General features: G+C 36.8%; 1 protein-coding gene across 1 annotated transcript in view; it reads left to right on the forward strand.

Moving 5' to 3' along the window:
* Positions 1-27,282, forward strand: part of GALNTL6 (polypeptide N-acetylgalactosaminyltransferase like 6) — a 915,183-nt gene that overhangs the window by 804,787 nt on the left and 83,114 nt on the right. The window contains exon 7 of the mRNA XM_023753492.1: positions 10,396-10,513. Within this exon, the coding sequence (XP_023609260.1) occupies positions 10,396-10,513 (118 nt within the window). The remainder of the gene's footprint in view (positions 1-10,395; positions 10,514-27,282) is intronic.

Raw genomic sequence — 27,282 nt, forward strand, 5'->3', positions numbered from 1 at the left:
CAAGGTTAATTTCAGAAGCAGAATCATATTGGTAAAAGAGTGAAATTCTAAGCATGAGCAGCGTGGCTTTGGAGCTCACCTGTGGGACAGGTTCCATGGCACGAGGCCTAGGTCCCAGGGCAACCTTCCCCTGGCAGGCTCCTTGAAGGGAAGCACCAGCAGACTAGGACTGTGGCTGGTGGAGCAGCTTTCTCATGGAGGGGGCTGGTGTCAGGCACAAGAGCCAAGAGACTTATGGGCTGAAGCAGAAAAGCATACGCAGACTAGCTAGCTCCCTAGAGCACTGCTGACATCTCCAGGGACGCACAGAGAACTGAAAAATTCTAGTGGGCAGGAGAAGAATGAAGGCAGATGGACCCAAAGTCGTTTGGAAAAACCACTATAATCTGATTATTTAGTGTTGACATGACCTTATTTGTCCCTGCAGGCAGGGAGAGTGTATGTACAGTGTCTATATTGCAAGAGGAGAGGATAAATAATTAAAGCTATAATATGTGTAACATGAAACCATGATTAAGATCTGTAGCCATTTAGAAATTAGAAAAGGGCAGGATTACACACAGGAGAATCCATCTATCCACTCACTGTAGGACTAAAGAAAGGTATTTTTTGGAATAGTCAATCTGTTCCTCATTCTTGGTTGGTCTTCCACTTGCACACACACACATACCATTTTTAGACCCCAGAAGAGTCATCAAAGACACAACATGCTAGTCACATAACAGAAGACTAAGATTGAAGGAATATTTAGCACATTTTGCCCATTCTCCTCCTCTACCCACTGAGCAGTTGTTGATGTGCCTTTTGACACCTGGGGTTTTCTATTTTGTCTCATGTTAGATCAGTGCCAACCACTGAAGATATAAAGACAGTAGGAGCCTGAGAAACTTCAGAACCACCAGCTTAATTGGGACATCAAACCAAGGCCATCACGTGATCTTTATGGCTGTTGTCTGGTTTAATGCCCCATATAATTTGTGCTGACATCCATAAGATTCCTTCCTCCATCAACTCTTTATATGCGTTCACAGAATAGTCTACACTATGCTAAGTATGAAGTAAGCAGCAAAAAGCATATTCAATTTTAGAAAACCTTTTAAATCATTACATAGTATTATATGTGTTTATGTTTGTGATTAAAAACAAAATTACAGATCCTGGCGCAAAGTAGTACAAAATTTGTGCTATAATTTATCATTTTGTTTTTCTCCTCATTGTATCCAAAAAGCTGAAAAGTCATAATCCCGCCACCTGCTTTTGGATAACTAATTGGCCTTGATTCCTTTTCTACCAGTTTTTTTTCTAAACATGAACATTTGCATTTGTAAATCCAGAAAAATAGAAAGCTTTTTTCCCTAAGGAAAGGCGTTCACTTTTATCCGAGGAGCACTGAAAAGCAGTCACGCATTGCAGAATATCCAGGGTACTAGTGGAGATAACTTGTTTGAAAAGCCTAAAAAAATAATTCTATGTCAGGCCCACCTTAAAAATTAGGAAAGTCACCAAAATCCTGTCTCTATCAGGAATTCTTATCACTTAACAGTACCATAATGAAATTGCTATAATATATCCTCTTTAAGAGCTTGGAATTCAAAATGGTATCTGTTATCAGCTGTCTATGTGTGTATAACAGACCATTCCAGAATTTAGTGGCTTGGAACAGCAAGCCTTTTGCTGGCTCACAATTCTGAGCAGCAGAAATTTAGTCTAAGTTCCACTGAATGGTTCTTCCACGGGTCTCACGTAAGTAGCAAAAACAACTGGGTTGGGTTCCCTGGGACTTTCTGGTTTTAACAATGAAAGTCCAGCCTCTAGGAAACAAGTCAGTCTCAAGCAAAACAAACAGTAGGTCAACCTATACCCGAGGTCACACATGTGGCAGGAGTCATCTGGTGTCTCACCTGGAGCCAGATGGCCGAATGTACACATAGCTAGTAGTTGGTGCTGATTGTCAGCTGGCCTGTTCCTCCATCAGGCGAGCCCAGGCTCCTTCACATGGTAGCAGGCATCTAGAAGAAATAGGAGGGAGTGCAAGCCCCAAGGGCAAGCCCTCTGCTTACACCACATTTGTCGATATCAAATAAGCGATGTCACATGGCTAAGGAAGTCAGTGTGGGAATGTACCACACCAGGGCACGGATGCAAGAAGCCAGGAATCACTGGAACCATTATTGTTACAGTCTACAGTGGTCAAACTGCGGCTCGTAAGCCACATGCGGCTCTTTGGCCCCTTGAGTGTGGCTCTTCCACAAAATAACTGACTTCTGGGCATGGGCCACGAAGTTTCAATCGCACTGTTTGTGCGCGCCCGCACGTGGTATTTTGTACCAATAAAATACCAGGAAATTATACCAAAAAGAAAGATGATGTTTTTACAACATAAATGATACAATTGAATTCATCTGTAGTTATTTAGCCAGCCTTTTCAAAATTCTAATTATGTAATGATTTAATAGTTAGAAGAACAAAATTGTTAGAAAAAAATATTGCTTTAATGTGCACTATCATTTTAATCAATAATCGAATTCTAGTTGAAAATAATTATATTTTAGCTGAAATTGTTTAGAGTTGTGGGCCAACTAAAAATTGCTAGTTACATAACTGAAAATTATGCAGTTCATCTCTATGTTGATTGACTTGGGTTGATTGACTTGGGTTGACTATGCCATTTTATTACTGATCAAATTCACATTGCAACCCACATGTCCAGGATTCTCTGTGTACCACTAATATGAATGGAAATTGAGAGCCAAATTATTTTCTAAGAGGCCAAATTGAAATTTCTTTTAGATTTCTAGATCAAAGTTTTAATTGTTAGTAAATTTTAAAAATAAATATTTTTTCAATGTGATATTTTTATTATTCCAACCTATAAAGAACACATAAACTGTATTAAATTATGAAATAGCACTTTTTATCATGCAAGAAAATGCAAGAAACTAGGCAATAATCTCCTGGAGAAAGTTTTTATTTTTTTTTAACTCCACCATTTTTTTTTCACATACGGGGAAAAGAATGAATATGTGAAATGGAGAGAATTAGGAAGATCAGCAATTCCTTAGAATGCCGTGGGAATCATGGGATGAAGCTTCAAGCATTTAGACCTATATCCTGGGTTAGCAAAGACAACCAACTATATACCCTTTGAAAAATATTTTCAAATGAGAACATGAAGAGTGTTTCAAATAAAGAATGGTGCTAGTACACTTGTACATTATAGCCTCATGAATTAAAGTCAGCAAAGTTTAGAATATAAAAATTGATGTAGAAAAATAAAGTAGTCTACCATAAATTAAGAGGAAAGCATATTTATTACCCAGTTCAATAGACTTAATATAAAATAGAAAAAAAATCATTTCCATTAAGTATTAGGAAAGTTATAGTTCTATGACCTGAAAAATAAAGAATCTTCCATAGGAACTTGCTTCACGGTTTCATTAATTTTAACAGGCCTCCCAAGGATGACAGGTGTTTTTTAATGGCAAAACTCAAAACTTGATTTGTGATATTATGAGCAGTACTCATAAAGTACATTAATATATCGAAAGTTTCATGGACACAGAGCCAATATTTAACATGTCTACAGTGTGTTAGCATTCCCAGCTAAACCAGCAAGAATTTTAGGGAGGGGGGACTAGAAATATAAAGATAAATGAGAGTGTGGGAAATGGGGCCAATGGGGAGAGTTTCAAGCAATTAATATTTTTAAAATAGAAAACAGAAAGCAGAAGAACATGCTGAAAATAATAAACTGCTCTTTTTCCTTTACACTGAGGGGGAAATAATGTGACACATTTAACATTTTTTACTCTTAATATATGAGAAATAGTCATTTTTCTTCTCGACTTCAGTGCAAAATTGCATAATAGTAAACACATATTTGTATAGTGAGGCAGGAATTTCAATCCATAAACTCAGTTGTGCGTGCTATTTCACAGCATTAAATTTTCTTCAGAGCCACGTAAATCCAACTTTGAGTTTCCTTCACCAAAGTAGTAGGAAATTCCGTCCGTCTTCTCATAGCAGTTCCCTCTTCTCAGAGAGGGCAATGGTTCTGGAGTCTGACTTGGGCCACATTATCAAAGTTGTCATTCTGATTGTAGTTGTCAGTTCACAGTGGTTGCCACCAAGACCCCTACTGCCCAAGCCACTTGGTGTGTTCAAATCTAGAAATTATGCCAATTTATACAAAATAAAGTTTGTCAAGGTCAAGAGTTCCAGTGTGTGGGTATAGCCTCCCTACGTGTTCCACACAGGAGGTCACTGACATCGCCAAGGGCCCCTCCACAAAGCCGGGTGGGGGCCTCCATCACTCTCGCACTTGACAGTTTCTGGTGGGGAGTCTGCCTTTCCCTCTCTCTCCTCTCTCTGGGATATCTTGAATGATCTCTTCAGGCTTCTTAGGCTCCCTTAAAAACAGGATTGCCCGGCCAGTGTTGCTCAGTGGTTGAGCGTCACTGGTTCGATTCCCAGTCAGGGCACATGCCCAGGTTGTGGGCTGGATCCCCAGTCGGGGGTGCATGCAGGAGACAGCCGATCGATGTTCTCTCTCATTGATGTTTCTATCCCTCTCCCTTCCTCTCTCTCTAAAATAAATAAAAATGTTTAGAAAAAAAGAAAGAGCAGCTTTCATTAGTCTTTTAACAGCTTCTTCTTGCCCAACTACAGAAATGACTGAGTCTCATGTCCTGGCTTGCTTTGTGCTTGAAATGAGAATGGTGGTGACCATCAAAGGGAAAGAATACATAGTGATTAGTTCATTAATAATTTATTGTGCTATACTGACAATGCCTATTTCATGTACCAGTGGAACTTTTAGCACCCACTCTGTGTGTGTGACTGGGCACTTTGCATGCATCCTCCCCTTATCCTCTGGCTTCAGCAAGACAGGCCTTCTTCCATTTCTTGTTACTATTCTTCTTCCCAGCACAGGGCCTTGCTACACCATCTTCCTTAGCCTCAAATCCATCCTTCACTCCTTTTTCTTTCCATTTTTTAAAATCACTTACCCTAGCCCTAGCCGTTTTGGCTCGGTGGATAGAGTGTCAGCCTGGGAACTGAAGGGTCCTGGGTTCTATTTCAGTCAAAGGCACATGCCTGAATTGCAGGCTCGATCCCTAGTAGGGGGCATGCAGGAGGCAGCCAATCAATGATTCTCTCTCATCACTGATGTTTCTCTTCCTCTCCTTTCCTCTCTGAAATCAATAAAAATATATTAAAATAATAAAATTAACAAAATGTGTAATTGGAGTCTCTTAAGGATATGAAAGAAAAGTAGGGACAGAAAGAATAATGGAAGATATAATGGTCAAAATGTGTTTAAATTCCATGAAAACTGTATCTACAGATCCAAGAAACTCAATTAATTCCAAGTAGAAAAAACTATACCAAGTCATGCCATAATAAAATTCAGTGATACAGAGATCTTTAACATAGCCAGAGGAATATAGGCTCATTACGTACAGAAAAGAAAACAAAGATAAAAATAACATTTTTTATGGGAAAAAATACAAATGAGAAGAAAGTGGCAACATGTTTAGAGGATTGGAAAAAAATCTGTTAACTTAGCAATAGCCATCTACACTTTTTAAAGATACTTTAATGATGTTTTCAAATATGCAAAAGATAAAAGTCCCCATTACCATACAAGAAGTGTTAGAAGAAGTAAAATAATGCCAGATGGAAATGTGGATCAAAACAAAAGAATTAAGAAATGAGAAATGGCCCGGCTGGCGTGGCTCAATGGTTGAGCTATGAACCAGGAGGTCACGGTTCGATTTCTAGTCAGGGCACATGTCCGGGTTGCAGGCTCTATCTCCAGTGTGGGGCATACAGGAGGCAACCAATCAATGATTCTCTCTCATCATTAATATTTTTATCTCTCTCCCCCTCTCCCTTCCTCTCTGAAATCGATAAAAACATATTAAAAGAAAACAACCCAAAGGTAGAGATTGTAAAGAAAGCAAGATGCAAATATATACTGCTTAGAAGAAAAACACTTTAAATATAAAGACACAACTAATTTAAAAACTAAAGTAAAGAGATATAAAAAGTTATTAATACTAGTGTTTAGATAATGCAAACCTAAAGAAAATAGAAGTGACTATAGTAATATTAAATCAAAATACAGGCTGTCCCAAAAATGTATACACACTTTAACAGCTGATAACTCAATTTTGAAAATTGAATCTATTTTAATAAATACATTTCATTAAATGTATTTTAATAACTTTGTAATTATTCAGAGTATGTGTGTACATGTTTTGGGGACACCCTGTAGATGTCAGAGCGAAGACTATTACCAGGGATGAGAAAAGTCTTTCATAATGATAATGAGGTCAACTCATGAAGATCACATAAAAATCCTAAACTTTTATGCCTATTAACAGAACTATAAAATTCATGAAGCAAAAAAACTGATAGAACAGAAAGAAGAAATAAACAAATCCAGAATTATAGCCATATATTTCAATCCTTCTCTCAATAATTGAAGGAACAAGGAGACAGAAAATCAATAAGAATATAGAAGACTTGAACACTATCAACTAACTTTACTTATAAATATTTATAAACCATCACTCAACAGCAACAGAATACACATTCTTTTCAAACACATGTGGAACATTTACCAAGATAGGCCATATTCTGATCCATTCCAAAGTATATTGTAAAAGGATTCAAATTATATAAAGTATATTCTCTGACCATAGTGGAATTAAATGAGAATCAATAACAGAAATATCTTAAACAAATCACCAAATATTTGGAAACTAAATTATATACTTCTGTATAAACCATAGGTTTTAAAAAAGAAAGAGAAAAATTAGGGATTATTTTGAACATAATGAAAATTGGAATACTACTTATCATTTTTGTATGTGAAGGATTGTGCTAAAGCAGTACTATAGGGAGATTTATAGTATTAAATACCTATATTAGAAAAAAAGGAAAGTCTCTAATCAATAATCTTAGCTTCCAACTTAAGTAACTAGAAAAAAAGCAAATTAAATAGAGTAAGTAGATGAATTAAAATAATAAAGACCGAAGAGAAATCAATGAAATACAAAACAATAGGGGAAAATCCTTTAAACCAAATGCTAGTTCTTTAAACAGATCAATACAATTGATAAAACTCCATTAGCAATAGGGAAAACAATAGGGAAAAATTCATTAAACCAAATGCTAGTTCTTTAAACAGATCAATACAATTGATAAAACTCTAGCCAGACTGACTATGAAGAAAAAAGAGGAATGACACAAATATGCTCAACAGCATGAATCATTATAGAAATGAAAAACAAAACCATAAGAAGATGCCATTATATTCCTATTATAATACTAAACTTCAAAAGACTGTTCGTATCAACTATTGAAGAGGATATGGAACAAATGGAATTCTAATACTGCTGGCGAAAACATAAAATGATATGAACACTTTGGAAAACAATTTGGCAATTTCTTAAAAGGTTAAACATATATGATCTAGTCATTACACAAGAGAAATGAAAGAATATGTCCACACCAAGACTAGTACACAAAATTCATAGAAGCTTTATTTGTAATAGTCCAAAACTGGAAACAACCCAAATGTTCATCAATAGGTACATGGATAATCAAACTGGTCTATTCATGCAAACAGAATATTACTCAGCAATAAAAAAGAATGAACTATTAATACATGCTACAACATCAATGACTGTCAATGATGTAAAATATAAGAAGTCAGACCCCCCAAAAATAGTACATAATGTATTATTTCATTTGTATAAAAATCTAGAAAATGCAAACTAATCTATAGTGACAGAAGGCAGATCAGTGTTGCCTAGAGGAAGGGAATGAACAAAGGGTGGAGGGTGGGATTACAATAAGGAAACTTTTGTAATGGTGAATATGTCCTTTTTCTTGAATATGGTGGTGGCTGCACAGGGATATACATACATAAGTCAAAACTTACCAAATGGTACACTTTAAAATGTGTATTTCGTTGTATGTCAAATGTGTCTTAATTACGGTATTTAAAAGATTAATGAACAAATATGAATAATACATAAATAAATCAAAGGTTTGTTTCTTACCTGTCATTCATACTAATCAATATAGGAAACACTGCCTGACTGGTGTGGCTCAGTGGTTGAGCCTCGACCTATGAACCAGAGGTCATGGTTCAATTTCTGGCCTGGGCACATGTCTGGGTTGTGGGCTCATGCGGTAGGCAGCCGATTAATGATTCTCTCTCATCATTTATGTTCCTATCTCTCTCTCCCTCTCCCTTCCTCTCTGAAATCAATACAAATATATTTTTATAAGATTATGTTCTCTCCTTAAAATATATATATATATATATATATATATATATATATATATATGAAACACTAATTTATTTGGGCCTGGTAAAAAAGATCCATTTGAATGTATTTTATTTTCTCTACTCTTAACCTAAAATATGCTACATGGTTTGTTTTTTATAAACTCACTAGAGGGCCCAGTGCATGAAATCTGTGCACTGAGGGGGGGTGTTCCCTTGGGGGGCAGATTGAGAATGCCTGATCACTTACATCCAAACCCTACAAAGCAAAGGTTAGACTGTAGTAATGGGTCCATTGGGAGCTGCACCCAATACATGTTACAATCCCAATTTGTTCCAGCTAGAGTTGTAATTCACCTCGGAAATTCAGTGCATGGAAAACAGAAAAAGATTAGGCTGCTGGAGATAGGGAACATTTGATTCTAGAAATTTTTTATAAATATATTTTTATTGACTTCAAAAAGAAAAGGAAAGGGGTAGAGAGATAGAAACATCAATGATGAGAGAGAATCATTGATTGGCTGCCTCCTGCACACCCAACACTGGGGATGGAGCCCACAACCCACGCATATGCCATGACCAGGAATCGAACAGTGACCTCCTGGTTCATAGGTCAATGTCCAACCACTGAGCCACACAGGCTGGGTTAGGATTTTTGTTTCAAACAAAATAAAAAACTGCATGAGATTCTTTAGGTTATTTTTTAATCCTGCTCACTTCTCAGGAGAAAATAAATCCCTCTTCCTGCCATGTAATCTTTTTATCTTCATACAGTCTACTAGACATTAAAAAAAGATTCGTAACTGAAGTAGACTAAGTACCATCTCAACATGCAAAGTCATTGACATATATAATGCACTTAAATTCAAGTTTAAATTCAAGTGCTACATTAAATATTACCAAAAGCAAGTCTTCGGTGGGTCTGTAACTTAGTGTGTCTAATATGTACACATATTTTAAAATGTGTATCTTCAACATTTAATGTCTTTTACTCTTATTGATAAAGATCCTTTGCTTCAAAAACTTTTTCAAAACTGTCACCAAAACTGTGCTGACAATGTTCGTCTGCATAGAGTATTCTCTAATTATTTGATATCTACATTTATGTGGCTGTCTGTCTTCACCCCCAAACACGAAAGAAAACTGTCTGATAAAGAGCTCAAAGGTTTTGAAATCAGAGGACCTTGGTCCCAGGGCCACCATACACTAGATTCAGCCTTGGGCACTGCTTTTAACCTCCCTCTGCCTCTCTCTTCAAACAGGACATAGGGATGATATTTGTATGGTTGCTGTGAGGATCAATCAAGGGAATGGGATAAAGCTCTTAGCCAAGAGCCCAGCTCATAGTGAGATTTCAAAATACAAGAGCTACCTTTGAACTACAAAATATTTTAGGGCAGGGCCCAATGAGTGTAAATTATCCCATTATATAGCAACATGTGTACAGTGCATCCTAGCAGGAGTAGAATGCTGAAAAATTATTTGACCAAAAGGAATATTTGTTAGAAAAGCAGAGAAAATCTAAATTAATTAAACTGAAAAGACCTAGTTTAATTCCATCTTTGTCATGTTAATTAACTAATTCTGATGGGTTATTATAGTCCAACTGTCTATCTGATAGTCTGCAAAATGGACATGACCTGTAATTGGCAGATGCTTGGTGAGTTTGTACTAAGAGATTTAATCAAACATGTTTGTCTACAGCAGCAATTTCTATACTTTTATCTGTCTGACAGGATAAGATCTCTTTCACTTTGAGGAAAAAACATAAAATTGAGTGATATTTCTCAATATAACAGTCATTAATCATCATGTATTTCCCCCTAATGATAAACATATGAAGGAAGTGTGGCTCCACAGGACATTAGTGGCATTAGGACCTGACCTGCAGAGTTTAACGCTCATGAGAATTCCAAGAGCATTTACAGACCATTGAGAGCCTTAAATCCACTTACAGAAAACTAGTGCTAAAAAGTTCCATGCCATTGACAACTGGGAACGTCTTGAATTTGCTTCTTTTTTTTTCTAAGCAAAACACTATTGCCCCTGATATTCATTGTCCTTTAAAGATTATTTTGTTCATTCCACAGGTCTCCTGTGATGGCTGGAGGTCTCTTTGCTGTGAATCGCAAATGGTTTTGGGAGTTAGGTGGCTATGATCCAGGTTTAGAAATCTGGGGAGGAGAACAGTATGAAATCTCTTTTAAGGTAAGTCACCAAGACCCTCTTCACACTATATTAGTATGTATGTAATTTTGACAAGTCTGATAGAATGTCATTATTTCATTTTATGACCTACTAGCCCCAGTGCACAGTTTTGTGCACCAGTGGGGTGCCTGGCCTGCAGGGATCGAGCTGAAACTGGCTCTCACGAAGGGGTCCCAGATTGTGAGAGGGCACAGGCCAGGCCGAGGGATCCCGCTGGTGCTCGATCGGGGTGGGGAAGGACCACAGGAGGGCTCCAGGGCATGTCTGGCCCATCTTGCCGAGTCCCGATCAGCCGGATCCCAGCAGCAAACTAACCTATGGGTCAGAGCATCTGCCCCCTAGTGGTCAGTGCATGTAATAGTGACTGGTTGAATGGTCAAATGGTCGGAGGGACAACCAGCAATTAGGCTTTTATATATATAGATGTTGTGAGATGATGAAAATAGACACACTGTCTTTCCAAGTCAGCCATTGAATGAGAGAATCTACTTCCTTCTGATGTTTCAGTGAGACATAGCCATGCCATAAAAGAAATGCAGAATATAAATAATTCAAAACCCCATTTGCAGGTTGGAAACTTGTTTCACCAACAGACCTACTATTCCCCTGACCAGTGCATTCCTTCTGAGCACTTAGAAAGATGGATAGAAGAATTAAGATGAAAGAAAGCAAATGTATTGGAGCTTTTGCCCTTTCTATTTGTTCTAGAAATAGTATTTCACATTTTGATCATAACCAGTTATTCCAAAATTTCAAAAACAGAAGAGTAATTTTGAAATATGAATCACAAATTAAGGCTATTTTTATGTAATTCCAAAATAAGCAAAATTTTTAAACTTATTTTTATCTGAAATTGCCCAAGTATCTATTTGTTTTGACCATTAACACTCAGTAAAATTATATGCTTTATCATATTGATGTACATGATAGATTATCAAATAAATGAAAAAATTTTACCACATGTGAAGACCATAAAAGCAAAGCAAAAAAATCTGTGCAAAAAGGTGTACTCCAAACCACCAATATGTCTTTTGTTTCTAAAAAGCAGTCTTAGAAAGAAATCACTTTCTTTTTTTTACATTATCATTATCACAATTTATATAAAAAATAGATTGATTCTTGCAGGATTTATTATATAAAAATATCTTATTAAGCAAATCAGCTTTTTCTAATTATTTCCATTATGAAATCAAACCAACTCTGGCTGAGAAAAAAAAAGTATTGTGAGTACAGTAAAAGTCAGACAGGAATCTAGTTAAACTTTTTGAATTGATGTATAAAAAGAAAGTGTTAAAAACTGATTTTCATAGAACTGTAGCAGCTATATTCAATGTGTTAACCGAAATGATATGTTGTCCTAAAGAGTCATAAAATAAATATTCACAAAGAGATGCTCAGGAGGCGTGATTGCAGGCTTCAAGACATTTAGAATTTTCCATCTCACAATGCTGGCAGTAAACCTTGAAATGCCATTTATTAAATTAGTGCTTTTCTTTCATCATCCTTCAAATACATCTAATATCACATATAAGCTACTTTTTTTTAACCTTTTTATAAATACATGGTTTAAAATCCTTGAATTTACCAGGTATCTTTTTGGTTTCTCTGTTATAGCTGCAGTTATCACATTGTATGTAACAACTATAGAAGTCATAATGATAGCATCTACTACCTTTACCTAGTGGCATGAGCCAGAAGGTGAATAAGTGCTTTATATGCATTATCTAATTAAAATCACAAATCTAAGAAGTAGGTATGATTCCATTTTACAGATGAAGAAACTGAGACTTAAGGTTTTAAAAGATTTTTAGATTCAGTTATTTTTAACTTTTAAAGATTAAATAAATTACCAGGTGCCAATTAAGTATTAAAATGCCCCATTCCTGCTTAACTGCAGAGATGCAGGATCATGAAGTTATCTGACTCTCAAGTCATATCTGCCAACACCTAAGTTCATTGATCGCTACCTAATGGTTCCTTTCATTGAACAGAGGCAAGTGATTTCACTATAGTCTAATAGCACAGCCACAAGTGTTCTACTGACCCTGGCAAAATACCACTGGTTGGCAGATATTGCCTAAAGCTGGATGCAAAGTTTACAATAATACCTTCAACTGGAAAAATTAAAGGTAAAAATGGCCTTGCTATATTTGCGCCATCATCAGAATCCAAGGGATTCTTTTTACTTTTCAGAGTTCAAGAGATTTTTTTCTTAAATTCTCTTAATTACTGAATTTTTTAAGTTTAAAATATTAAGAAATTATCTATTAAGCAAGAGATGCTTGGTTTTGACTAATGAACTGGATGATGGATAAATTGCTATCAAAGAGCAGAGAGTCTGCAGAATATACATTTGCATTGTAAGGCACAAAAGCATTTTCTAGACCAACATAAACTTGCATCTCCCACTTCTCTGTCACACGTATCTATCACATCTCTTTGGGGTGACCTGAAATTTTATTACCCCATTTTCAATTTTTTAAGTTATCTGTCATTCTGAAGGATATAATTGGAATGCAGCCCTGTCGGCTTTGTCTAGAAACCATGGCAACAGTGCTGGAAGTTCAGGACTAAATTGCCCTAGGTTGTTTGGTTGGAATGACAGCTTCTTTGGTGACAGCTATGTCTTACAGGGTCCCATTTTAGACATATCCCTTCATTCTTCGCACTATTGTGTGATGACCTTGGGGTTCCTGTCATTCCTCTTTAGTATTTGTAACATGTGGAGGACAAACTTAAACAGCATAGGTAGAATGTGCTTTGAAGCAAGAAGAATTTTCTGTGTGCAAAGAATCAAAAGAATTGTACATAATATCTTGGTTAAATAATACTATATGATACCATTTAAAATCAAAGAGAAAAATCGAATATCTGAGTTTTTTGTCATAGTCCATAAATTGTGATTGGTTTTACAGGGTGAAGCACTGTAAGATATAAACTGGTCGGCACTTAAGGTTTGGGAAATATGTATGGATAGCTGAGAGTCCATTAGTGTGTTTCACAATATAGAAAGTATTTGAAGTCTAGAACTTAAAAGCTCTAATTAAAAAGGTTTCTGTCTATGGTTGTTATCAGACATCTTAGCTAGCTGTTTACTTTTCAACCAAAGAATCATTTCACCAAAGATGATGATAAGATTCCATCGCTGAATAAAAGTGTTTCCAGAAAGCTCTGCTTTATATAAAGGGCTTAGTTTTGGGTCAAACAATATTTGGTTAAAAGTGCTCCACAACTCTGTTTCTCTCTAAACATCTTCCCTTCCTTTTTCTAACATCTGATTAGATGAGTAGATTTCATGCCATAACATATAAGCTAATGGTATAATTTTCAGGAATAGGTTGAGGAAACGATGTCTCCAGAGAAATGATCTGTCTGCACTGTGCCAGTTGTTAGTATCCTATATAATAAAAATATACTATGCAAATTGTCCCCTTGACTGGGAGTTTGTCCAGGAGTTCGACCAGGGGGCCAGGGGAAGGGAGGGAGGCCCCAGCCAGCAGCCGGCAGCCACTAGGAACTCTACCAGTGCATGAATTTTATGCACTGGTCCTCTAGTGTTTCAATATGAGTCTGAACTCCTAGATGGCCCTAAATTATCCAGCTGTCCTTCAAATGTTTCTAAGTAAGCCAGCTGCTTCAGAGGAGAAAGAAACCTTAAGTCATTTAATAAGCTTTAATTGAGCATCTAATTTGTGTCAGGCATTGTTCCAGGTTCTCAATTTGGAGTTGCACCAGGAAACCAAGACAGACTGAACAGTGTGGCATAAAAGAGATAACGCCCATCTTTAAATATTGTCTGCCATTTAAGTTGCCAAATTAATGTTAAAATCATTAGGAGTCTGTGATTTTCCAGAGTGTGTTTTCACATCCATTCCCCAAAGATAAAAGTCCAAATATCAGGATTTTCAAAAGATCTGTCCTTCGAGTGCCAAAAACTCTTCTCAGAAAATAAAAGTGAGGAAAAACCACTCATTAAGCACCATCAAATTTAGACTGAAGCCCAGTGGCAGCCTGACTCTATTCCATAGAATTCTCTGGCACGGGACATAAAGTTTAGATCTAGGCAGAAGAGCAAAAAGTCTGGTTTGGGCTGCCCTCTTTTAGCCCCAGGAGCTTATCAGTATGGTCCCACGTTGATCCAGTACTTCTTGGGCCATTTCATAGTTCAGGAAGAATTCTTGATCACCAGCCTTAGCTGGACAGAATGTTCGAGGCCCCCGATGAGATTAGTATGGGGACCTATGTCCTACAGTGTATCTACTGAAGCTGGTAGCCCCACACAGCCTATTTCAAAAACCATTCTTAAGGAATTATAACACACTATGTAATCCCCTTTGTTTTGTGCTGTTGTCCTTCCCATGTATTGAGCTTAAGATTCAAACATTTAAGGAAACATTAACTTACTTCTCACATCTTTTAGTCCTTATCAGTCATTAAGTCATTCAGCAGACATTTATTTGACAACAATGTGCCAACTCTGGGCTAAACTCTTGAGATATAAAGATAAATGTGAGAAGATTCTCGCTGTGGACGAGCTTACTCTGCAGTAGCAGTTTAAGAATTAATTTGCCACAATTTCTCATCATCCTCAATATTGTCTGGAATATTTTTTATTTGCATACTCTCAGTAATAATTTGGGATGCATACAATAGCCTCTTTGCTAGCCTCCCTTCCTCTATTCTTTCTCCTCTTTTAACCTATCTTCACATTTCATTCATTTATTCCCTGAGTTGTTTTATTTTCCCCTCCTACAACTTCACAGTCGCCACTAATTACCACACAAATTAAATGAACACACTGAATCATACATCATGAAACTTTCCATCAATTACCTGCCTCACCTATGTGTCTCCATTCACACTGCAAACCAATTTAACTACTGTATTCCCTTTCTTCCCTGAAGATAGAAATTCATGCTTCCATTGCTGTGCCTACTTATTGCATAGATTTTAACCAACCAGTCAGACTTTGTTCTGTTGCCAGGAAATTTGTTTATCCTCTCTATAAATATTAATCAGAAACCTTTACCATGAGTCCTTGTACCATGCAAGCTAGACTCTGCACAAAAATGCCAAAGAAGCCCAGTAGAAACCATTGGATCAAGGACAACTAAGATGAGTATTTCTCCCATTAAACATGTAAAGAGCAATTAAAGCAACAACAAAAAACTACATTAAGAATTTCCTCTAAAGTAAAACATAAATGTACTTTTATTCAGTTTTATAATGAAAGAGGTAAAGGCTTTTCCCTCTGCTTATGGGTCCACTGTCTGGACTAAAGTAGGGGAGCATTGCCCAGCCAGTGTGGCTCAATAGTTGAGTGGCAACCCAGGGACCAAGAGGTCACAGTTCAATTCCCGGTTAAGGCACATGCCTGGGTTTCGAGCTAGATCCCCAGTAGGGAGCATGCAGGAGGCAGCCAGCCCATCAATGTTTTTCTTTCATTGATGTTTCTGTCTCTCTATCCCTTACCCTTCTTCCATCTCTAAAAATCAATAAAAACATATTTTTAAAGTAGGGGAGCATAAACCATACCCATATCGCATTCACTATGAATTCCAGTTTGGGTTCTTTTAAATTAGAATAAGATCTAAAGACGTTTTGAAGCTACCTTAATGCAGTAATAGAAGCCTTCTGGTTTTAAATGATTTCATCCAACCTTTTTTTTTGTTACTTCGCCCACATCTAATTTGACAGCAATTTCTTAACAACAACTCAATCCTTTCCAACTCCTGGAATTAGTTTTGACATGACCAACAATTCTTTCTCTTTTCATAACCGTACTTCATCAGCTTAAGTGGTATTCAATTAAATTACATGATTACAATTTTTGAAAACTAGCATAATCGCATTTGGAAAGAAATGAACTCACTGTCTCTGAGGTAAGCGTGTAACTTAACTATTGCGAGCAAAAGATTCCAGCTTCACCATAATATGAACGCAATTCAATGTTTACAGGAGGACTAGGGAGTGATGGTTAATACATTAAATTGATTGAACAGAGATTCAGTCCTTGCTGTCAAAACGTTTCAGTCCAATGAGAGATGGGAAACGTTCAGAGGTGGGTGCACAGTCGAGTTGGCAAGGAAGCCAGTTTCCCCCTCTTTCAGATCAGGTCTGGGTGTGGCTCTCCTTTCTGGTCCTCATCCCTACCCAGGTGCCCCAGTTCCCTGACCTTTGTCAGGGGGCTCACAGGGACCCAGGGTTTTTGAATAACCAGTGTGTTACAGTGATGAGTCAGGGGAGGGGGTTGGGGGGGAGGGAGTCAGCCTCAGTGCCCTTCCTTTGTCTCTTCCACCCTGGTCTACAGACCATTTCCAAAACTTTTGCTTTTTAGTTGTCACATCTTCTCCCTTCTTCCAGGCCCAATCTTGTGTCATCTCTAAAGTGAAGAACAAAGATCAGTCCTAAAATAAGCCTCTGGGGTTTCTTTGAAAACTTGCTTCTACTTTGGTGTGGCTGGGGAAGAAAATGCTCCATAGAAGATGGAAAACACACTGAACATCACAAAATGAATGTTTCCATTTATAATCCTGCCACACACAATTAAGCCTATACAGCTTAAAGGGGCTAAACTAAGACTGAGATTTTAATAGACAGATTGTTTATTTCTAGCCCTTTATGACTTATAATTTCTGTTTCCTCTGGAACTTATAAAATCTTTACATAGAGCTACCTCTGTCCCAAACCTCCGGGCATTCTATTCTTCCTCTGGTAGAAATAACTATTGTTTGGTCCCCTAACAAGAACAAATAATGAGTTAGCACTTAAAGGTCATTGAATTTCATTCCTTATCCCTTTCAACACTGATGCAAAGTAAAAATATAATTTCTATTTTATAATTGGCAAAGACAGGCTTTAACTTAGTTAATATCAAAGCCACAGTTAGAATTTGGGTTTGCTCTCAAAACCATTAGTCTAATTTCCCTTAGCTGGAAAAATGGAATTTGTGCCCTTGGTGAAAAAGTGGCTACTGTCACTCTCTGAAATGACTTTAAAAAGGAAACGTAGTTCTTTCTATCTGATTTTTATTAAATTTGAAGGCTGACAACTCTTGTTATGATTTCCTGTAAAATTTAATTTTTACTATCTTCAATATGCACTGATTACTCAATAAGAATTGAATATACACAATAGGGACTAATCATTGAAGACATCATGTTCACTTCTTACTCATACAAGAAAACAGCCATCAATGTGAGATTTTCATTGCTCAGTAAACCAAATATTCTTGAGCTTAACCTCATGGTAAAGCATCTCAAGAATAAACATGGGTTTTATTTATCGGTACTTAGAAAATCAGAAATAATAAGCCCACAATATTAGTTAAATTTAAAGTTTCCTACATGGTACATGACCATCAAAAAAAAAGATTTAAGTATAGTTATAGTTCAACAATTGAGTGTTAAATAATTACAATATATTAACAGTTTTAAAATGGAAAAGTAGTACCTTCTCTTAGAGATCACTCAAAACAGAAAGGAGAATAAAAAACAGGAACAACAAAAACTGTATCCTTGACAAATTACCATACATTTTACCCCTATCCACAAGGTATAAAGATGGTTATCAATGCAGTAAAGGTAGATTCAATGATGTTACAGGAACATGGGAAGATGGAATGATCACAGCTACAACTCTTACTTGTAGTCAGCAGACATCCATTTTCCAAGTAATTGGCACAACATAGGGGGAAACCTATAAACACTTATTTGAAATAATAGCAACATGTGTGATTGCTGGTGGCCAGAGCTTCCCTGGATTGAGTTTGGTACACAAGAGAAACAGCAAATGGGAGTTTGGGGACAGTTCCAAAAGAAATATTACCCAAACCAGCCCTATCTGCAGGAAGCAGCTATTAGTGAGGCAGACTGGAGGAAAGATACTCGATATTGTGAGCAGCCCTGCAGCAGCCAATCCCTAGTGGATGCAGAAAATATAGGTTAAACTAATTTACTTATACACAAATTTTGTGTTATAGGGTGACTACCTGCTATAAATGGTAAGAAGTATTCACCCTATTCAGAGATGAATAATAATATTTTTTAAAGAAAGTGGCATATAAAAATACTACAAGAAAAAAGAAGGAAGGATTAGGAAAAAAAATGAAGAAACATCACCGAAAATAAATGTTACTACATGGTTATAAATTTCCTTGAAAATAATAATGAAGTTATTGACTCTGTAAAAAAATATGAAATGCTGAACTTTCATCAAAAGACAAGATAAGGCAGTGAAAAAGAGTGGCAGTTGGGATATAATGAAAAAGAAACAGAAAAAGAACATTCCTTCTCCTTTGTGTCTCTAATATCAGAAAAGAAAAATATCTTTCAAATTAGTTATAAAACTAGCATAATATTAATAGCAAATTCTGACCAATATAGCACAAAAGGATTTCAAACATAGATATGTTTTACTTGTAAATACTAAGATTAAAGAATAATAAAAGGTTACACAATAGAACAACTTTTCAAAGACTAATTATCCCAAAATAAGTTCAGCTTTCAAGGATATGTTTCAATATTGAGATATGTAACATGACATATTAACATAATCCACCTTAATAATAAATTTGAACGGTTATGACCATTGCCATAGTTTACGTAAAGGCATTTGATAAACTTTGCAATCCACTTTGAGCAAAATACTTAGCATGATTAAAATATTACTATGTATTCATATAAAGGATATCTCTCAACTCAAAAGCCATCAGCTAGGTTAATGAGAAAAGTCTAGGAATTTTTCCATTAAATTATTATTCTAGAAATAGGAGGCAATTCAGTTAGACAAGAGATAATGTAAGAGAGAAAGAAGTTGGAAAGAGGAGGAAAAGTTTTCATTAATTGCAAACAATATCAACATATACCTACCTGAACAACACAGGGAACCTACTGGAAAACTATAAACAATGAGATATTGAGTTAGTTGCCTTGGCAAAATGTGTGTGTGTGTAAATATGTAAAAAGCAATAGCCTTTATACTTACAAATAACAACCCCAAAAGAAGATACCATTCACAATAGTAGGGAAAAAACAGCTAGGAATAAACTTAAGAAATGTCCTAGACCTCATGAAGAACAGTTAAAATGCTACTGAGGGACACACAAAAAGACTTGAGCACATGAAATTTATAAAGAAGATAATTCTGCCTAAGCAAACTCATAAATTTAATGCAATAAAAGTGGTAACGTGAAATTTGGAGTGGGAGGGAGCTAGACAAGGAAGGGCTTCTAGTTCATAAGGCAAACCAGATAAATAGAACAACAAGTTTTAATTAATAAGCATTCTCCACGTTCTCCTTAGTTGTCTGAAAATACAAAAACCGCATAGGAAGTTTAACTCATACTCCTAAAATGGTTTATTTGCCTCCCAAGAAGGGTACAACTCCAGCTCACTTTATAAGTACTGTATACTCTTTTTCCCTTAAGCCATCTCTCTATAAACCATCAGGATAGTTTGTTCAAAAGGTTTTGTTAGAAATAAATTCAGCCTTATAAAATGTGCCCATTAGAAATCCTTTTTTATGCCAAGAATGTTTCTAAAATATTTTATATAGCTTCTCATTGCTTTTCTGAGACAGCTATATTAGAGACCACCTCTTACTTTTGAGCATGCCAAGCACCTCAAAGTGCAGTTGCATTTTGTATCGAAAATGTGACAGAAGCCTTTTTATGGCACATCGTATACCTTCAGATACACAAGGAAATATCTGAAGTTGCTCCTATGGGTTTTTTCCCCCTGCAATATTTAGCCTAGGTGACATGAAAATAACCACTTTAATTCAGCATGCTCAGAATTGATCTTCCAAAGAAAATATTAAAATGACTCTAAACTCATTCAGAAACTCAAAGATAAACAGAAACAGCTGCTAAATGTCTCACCAGCCAGTCTGAGATTCATTTCAATTACCCAACAAAAGGTACCTCAGGTGTAACAGAGCATTTTCAAGTTCAATTTTATGTCCATTAGATAGAAGCCTAGCGGCAAGTCTGAATTCCTCCCAGTTGTTACTTCCTTTATGCCTGATGACGTTTTCCTAATTCCTTGTTAAATTTTATTTTAGCTTTTATAGATAGTTGTAAAGTGAGCAAAATATAACAATTTATACAGCATTCGGTACCTGTGTTAAGATTAATTTGACTTCCTATTGAAATCCTTTTCTAACATTGAATTTTTTTCAAATTATTACATTTTTCTAGTTGCCATTTTTCTCTAACAAGGGAAATGAAAGATAATACAATTACTCTAATGCTTCTAGTGTGTAAATTTATATAAAGCAAGTCAGCCCCCAACTCAAAAGATGTTTGTATGGAAATTTACCAAAAAACTCTCTATAAAATTGTCAAGCCCTTCACCCATATCTCAATGACAATACTATAGAAAGCCTCCAGGTATATATACACATTATCTGTAGAGGTATAAGGATTTGATTTTTACATTATACATCCAGGTCAGCAACCTACAATACACAAGGCTCACATATGTTGACACCACAATTTCCTCCTTCTCCCCAAATTGTGAGAGTGACAATTGAGAATACAATCCCTACCTCCCCCCAACCCAACCGCCACGTAATTCACAAACTTGCATGTATTCATAGGCCTGACCCCTCTCAGAGAGGTTAACGTGTGGATTTACAGCAGCCACTTCATATTGCCCCCAACATACCAGGAGAATGAAAGTAGTCCTGCAGGTAGACTATATCATATGGCCACTATTCTCCAGCACCTGCTGTGTGCCCTTTAACGGTGCTGTGTACTACTTAACGTCCTGCTTACAACCCCCTTATGAAGGAGACACATTACTACAACTTTATAGAAGATGAAAATAAGATGCAGAAAAAGGTAGTAACCTTCCCAAATCAAACTCTGATCCAAAGTGTTCTTTCCATTATGAAAGTATATCCACTTCTCCTCAAGATAAAAAATAACATGTAAATGCCATTATGGACTTTTGTTGCATTTATATCTCTACTTTGATGAAATTTCTTTGTATTTAATGTTGCTAAAGCAAAATAATTGACTAGCCGGCTGCGGTGGCTCAGTAGTTGAGTATTGACCTATGAACCAAGAGATCATGGTTCAATTCACATTCAGGGCACATGCCCAGGTTGCGGGCTCGATCCCCAGTGTGGGGCATATAGGAGGCAGCCAAACGATGATTCTCTCTCATCATTGATGGTTCTGTCTCTCTCTCCCTCTCCCTTCCTCTCTGAAATCAATAAAATATTTTTTAAAGAAATAATTGACTATCAACTGAAGCTTCGAAAACCCTTTGCTTCTTTAAAGTTTTTGTTGTAATGTGTATTCAAGCTGAGTACTTTGATATAGAAAGTTATCAGCTTTGGACTGATGTGCTTATTTCAATGTGCACCTTTGGTGCTCCTAGACACTCAAACCCTCACTGTTCAAAAATAGGGATTCTTTAGCTTACTAGAGGACAGAAACCCAATTGCCTAACATAGAGAAAAGGGGGGATTGACACTCATATAATCAAACTGTGAAGAACTCAAGGAAGTGAGTGAGCCTCTGGGAGGCCTAGAAACCGGTCTCAAATGCTACCAGGATCCTTTCTCTGCATATCTTCCCCTGTCTCTCTCTTTGTCAGCTTTGTTCCCTCCTATGGACTGTCCTTCCACCCCTCAGCAAAGGCCACTGAAAGCTCTCAGGCTTTATTTCCTGCTTTGCCACCAGAAAGGTAATTCCGATCTGATAAAACACAAGGAAAGACTTCAATTAGCCTGGCCTGAGTCAGGTTCCTGCCCCTGCCATTAGGAAGGTGGTATGATTGACAGCCCAACTCAAGAGCAAAGGAGAATCACATGTTTGCGTATTTTCCTAAAGGACGGAAGTTATGGTTCCATGATAGAAAGTCAATTTTTAAAACTTTTATTTATTTTTAGCAGATGGTGAATCCAGAAATTTAAGCAATTACACACAAAATGTGGAAACACATGGAAATAATAGTAAAAAGCAAACACTTTGCCTCTAATGCACCTTCTAAACTGTAAAATAATGAGTTAAATGTCCTTAACCATAATATTTTACCTAAAGAAGCACTATTAAAATGTTCAAATCTATAAGTGAATATATATATATATATATATATATATATATATATATATATATATTTCCAGGCCCACTCTAATCACTGTTTTAAAATCACTATTTTTAAGACAGCTTGGCGTTGCTGCAAATATAAACACTGCATGTAAAAGTAGTGATCATCTGATCAAGGTCCACTCTGAAGCCCTGCTATTCCCCACCCAGACCTCTCAAAGCTCATTAAATGCAAAATAGTTTGGGCAGGATTTTTTTTATATACTGACATAATGGAGCATTTCTCGCTTTGAAAAAATCCTAAGCCAATGGCTCGAGAAACAAGAGCTTTTCCCTGAGACTAGAAACCACCATATCCTCAATGAAGATGGAGATGTATTGCCCAATTGCTGCTTGTGTTATGTGCCGATCCACAAATAGAAAAGGGAGTCAGGAAAGGTCAAACTAGACTTTTATTTTTCTCTCCTGACCTCAAAGAATAATCTGAAAGCCCAGGTTTGTGAGAAGAAAGCAAAGCCGTGGTGTGTGGGTATAACTTCTCATTGTGACCCTTGTTAGATCAAGTCAGGCCAAAGGTGCAGCTTTATTACACGTGGCCGGGAAAAGCAGCTTCTGCCAGGCATGGCCCTTTCCAATGTCTACAATCCAAAGGTTAGCAATTAATATTTTAATTTTCAGAGAGACGGTGGCATGGTTGTTTATCTAGTCTTAAGAAGTTTTTCAAAGGGTGATGAGGACTGAGTGCATGATGAGAGGGTGTCTGGGGCAAAAGGGCTTGGAGCTAAGACTTGAAGGAAGTGAGAGTTAGTCATGTGTCTGGAAGCAAATCCCAAATAGAAGGAACAAACGCCCTAAGGTGGGAGGGTGCCTGGCATGTTGGCGGAACAGAAAAGATCACAGAATAGCTTGAGCAGAGAGAGAAAGGGGTACAAAGTAGGAAATAAAATTGGAGAGACAGCAGGTTTTGGAAATGAATGCAGCAGTAAATGTTTTTGAGAATTTATATAATCATTTCCATATAGTATATTACGTCTCGTCTCATACCTGATAAAAATGTTTCCTTATTATCCTCCTGACAATAAATTTCCTACTGAAACTAATTTCATATTCTGTGTGACTGGTATAATTGTATGATTCCATTCAATTTAACATTCTCTATGTCTAAATTCCAGTCTGTGGCTGATATTGAAAGTGATTTTAAAAATAAGGCAAGCATTCAATTATTCCGTCAATTTGAACTACACTATAAAAAAATGCTCTGTGCTCAATCATGGGTAAGATAACATTGCTTTAAAATATTTACATTGTCAAAATAAGACACAGCATTTATAAATCTAAAACATTTCTCCAAGAATTGGATATTTAAGTATGACAATGCCATAGACTTTTTTTTTAGAATATCATCACATTACACTAACAGGAATTGTCTTTTTAAAATATGAACCACATCTTTTAGAATCTGTAGGATTTGATAAATGCCACAACAGTTACGCTTTTCAAGAGAACAATGTTCCCACAGTGTTACCCAAACACATCTCTCTGATGTGTCAGGATATGAATGATTCTACTGAAATAGGCATTGTTATTGGAAGACTAAAGAAAAATAAAGATGTGCATGGTGATATCCTTGGTATAGAAACCAAAACAACTCTGCAATTAGGAACAATTGATTTGGTGAGCTTATGGTGAAAAGCAAGTTGGCCCTGAGGTTGTAAGAAGCAACATTAAATTGGAAAGGCCATAGAGCCCTTACATAAGTGGGACTACAAGTATAATTGAAACAAGAGGTGATCATATTCAACCATTCAACAAGTATCTATTGACTATCTATTATGTGCTAAGCCCTTCACTAGCAGCTGGAGATATAATAATGAATAAAATAGTCATGGAAATTATAGCCTAGTGAGGGGAGACAAACACTAAGCAAATCATTACACTGATGACTTGTGTGATGATGACACACAAATCGCTTAATTACGATTGTCATAAGTACTGTCTCCATTTGAATGAAAACTCCATGTGCTCAGAACTTTGAATTGGTCACAGATTATAGCTCCAGCCTGGTGATTAATGCCTAGCACATACTAAGCACTCACTGCACACTTGTTGACTCAATTGACTGTGGGAAAGTATGTGATGAAAACAGAGTATAAAGCAAAAGTCCCAACCAAATCTCAGGCTCAGTTGTGATGGTGAAGCTGAAATCTGTAAAATAAATCGGAAAGAAGGGTAGAGGGAGAATTTCTTTAGAGAACAATTTATGGCAGCAAGCCCTGAGGAGAGAAATTTGATGCTTCCCAAAGAATTAAAAAATAGCCCAGTGGAGGGTGATTGAGAAATGCATAATGAAAGGCCAGATAATACAAGGCCCTGGAAACATTATGGAGGAGTTGTAACTTTACCCCAACAGCAACAGAAAACCACTGAAGGATTTTAAATGGAGGCATGATATACTCAGATTTATGCTTTTAGGTGATCATAGTGGCAGTATGGAGTAACAAATTGCAGGATTCCACAGTTCTTTTAACACTGAATTTGGCATTTAAAAAATCTACACATAAATTCCTAAATTTGACTTGGAAAAAAATAAAAATTTCTGATGGGAATAATTTAAGAATTAGGAGCAGGTTGTTGATCTAAGACATGAATTTTGATCCATTGGAGACTGTGATAGGCAGAATTCTAAGATGAACCTCTTCCTTGTTTAACTTTCAGGATTACATTACATTACAGGGAAAAGGAGATTTGGCAAATGTAATTAGATTATTCATCAGTTCTCTTTAGGATAGAATGATGATCCTGGTGAACCTAACCTAAGCACACGAGCCCTTTAAAAGCAAAGAAGTTTCTCGGGCTGGTAACAAAAGAAGGCATAGAGATTTAAAGTGTAAATGAGGATTCTATATGAGGGAGGTTAACTGTTGCTAAGACGGAGGGTTCATGTCTGGCCAGCATGGCTCAGTGATTGAGTGTCAGCCCATTAACTATGAGGTTTTGGTTCGATTCCCAGTCAGGGTTGTGGGCTCAATCCCCAGTGTGGGGTGTGCCGAAGGCAGCTGATCAACGATTCTCTCTCATCGTTGATGTTTCTATCTCTCTCTTTCTCTCCCTTTCTCTCTGAAATCAATAAAAATATGTTTTTTAAAAAAGACAGAGGGTTCTTGGGGCAAGGACCTAAAAATGGGGTCTCAGTCCAACACTGCAAGGAACTCAATTCTCCCAACAACCCAAATGAGCCCTGAAGCTAATTCTTCCCCAGAGTCTCCAGACAAGAGCTCATCCCAGCTGCCACCTAGACTTCGGCCTTGTGAGGCTCTGGGCAGAGCCCCCAGCCAAGCCCTCATGGACTTCTGACTCACAGAACTGTGAGATCGTAATTGGGTATTGTTTAAAGCCGTTAATTGTGTGGTGCTTTATCTACACCAAGGGATCTTTAAAAGCTGTATTTGAGTGACCCTCTGAAAAGAATTCATTAGAATTTCATTTCTGTGCATCTATTGGGTTATTTTGCCATATCTTAAAAAGGAAGGCAATGATGATTTGTTTAACTTTCTGCTGTGGCAGTTCTCACCCTGGAGAATTCTCTCATAAGAAGTACTAAGTCCATTTCTGCCTATGACCAAAAAAAAAAGAAAGAAAGAAAGAAAGACTAAGACCAGAAAATGTAAGACCTTGCTCCTGGCCTTGGCCCTACATCGTGCCCTTATTTGTCACCATTCCCTATTCCTACAGGAGAGACTGCCAACCTTCATCAACTAATGGAAGTAATACAGTCACCTTTTTCATGAAAAATAAATGCCTGTTCTAACCTGTTACTATCTCCAGCTGTAGACGAAGGCTTCTTTGCCTTGACACATTCTTAGCTTTGACTAATAAGAACTGACATTTTATTACACACATGACTATCTAACATTCTCTGCCCTCCCATTATCCACTCCTTTGGCTGTGGTCAAATTCTTTCAAATTTTACCTCTTTAAAATGCATAAATAATCAAAGAAAATAATCCCTCAAATGATTACATTCACTGTATATGATTTTCTTTTTTAAAAAATTATTAAAGCTTTGGCTATATAATAACCAATGAGGTTTATCTGAGGTGCGATTATTGCTAATTAAAAATTATTAGAGTGGACTCACTGCTGTAACAATTCCAAAATCTTGATAACAAAGTTCTTCCTTTGGCCCTGTCACAACTTGGCCCAGGTTGGGAGAGGAGCCTGCTCTGCTCCATCCAGGTTTTCAGGGTCCGAGGCCCCATGTATTTAGTGATGTCACCATCTAACCGGGAGTCAGACCCCTTCTCTGGATCTTCTGTAGTCTGTCAGGCTCTGAGGGAAACAGTAAATCCTGAAGAAGGTAGAAAAGAAAATCCACTCTTAATTATTTTGGCCCAGAGGCAATGCACCTCATTTCTGTTCGCATTCCACTGGCATGAAATAATCATATAGCCCCATCTCATACAGAGGAGCTGGATATTATAAACTAGCAGGAAGATGATTATAACCTATAACCCAAGAAGAAGTAAAAAGAGAAATTGGTGAGACCTAGAGCTGTATCTCCCACAATAAGATAAGATGAAATTGGTGGGTGATCCATAAGTTTTGATTATATGTGTTAGCAGTTCACCTTTATCATGGATTTGGAAATATGTAGTTCCAGTTACTATTGCTGCAAAACAAAGTAGCCAAGAATTTAACAACATAAAATACC

Source organism: Myotis lucifugus, unplaced genomic scaffold, assembly GCF_000147115.1.
Source record: "Myotis lucifugus unplaced genomic scaffold, Myoluc2.0 scaffold_1, whole genome shotgun sequence".
NCBI lineage: Eukaryota > Metazoa > Chordata > Mammalia > Chiroptera > Vespertilionidae > Myotis > Myotis lucifugus.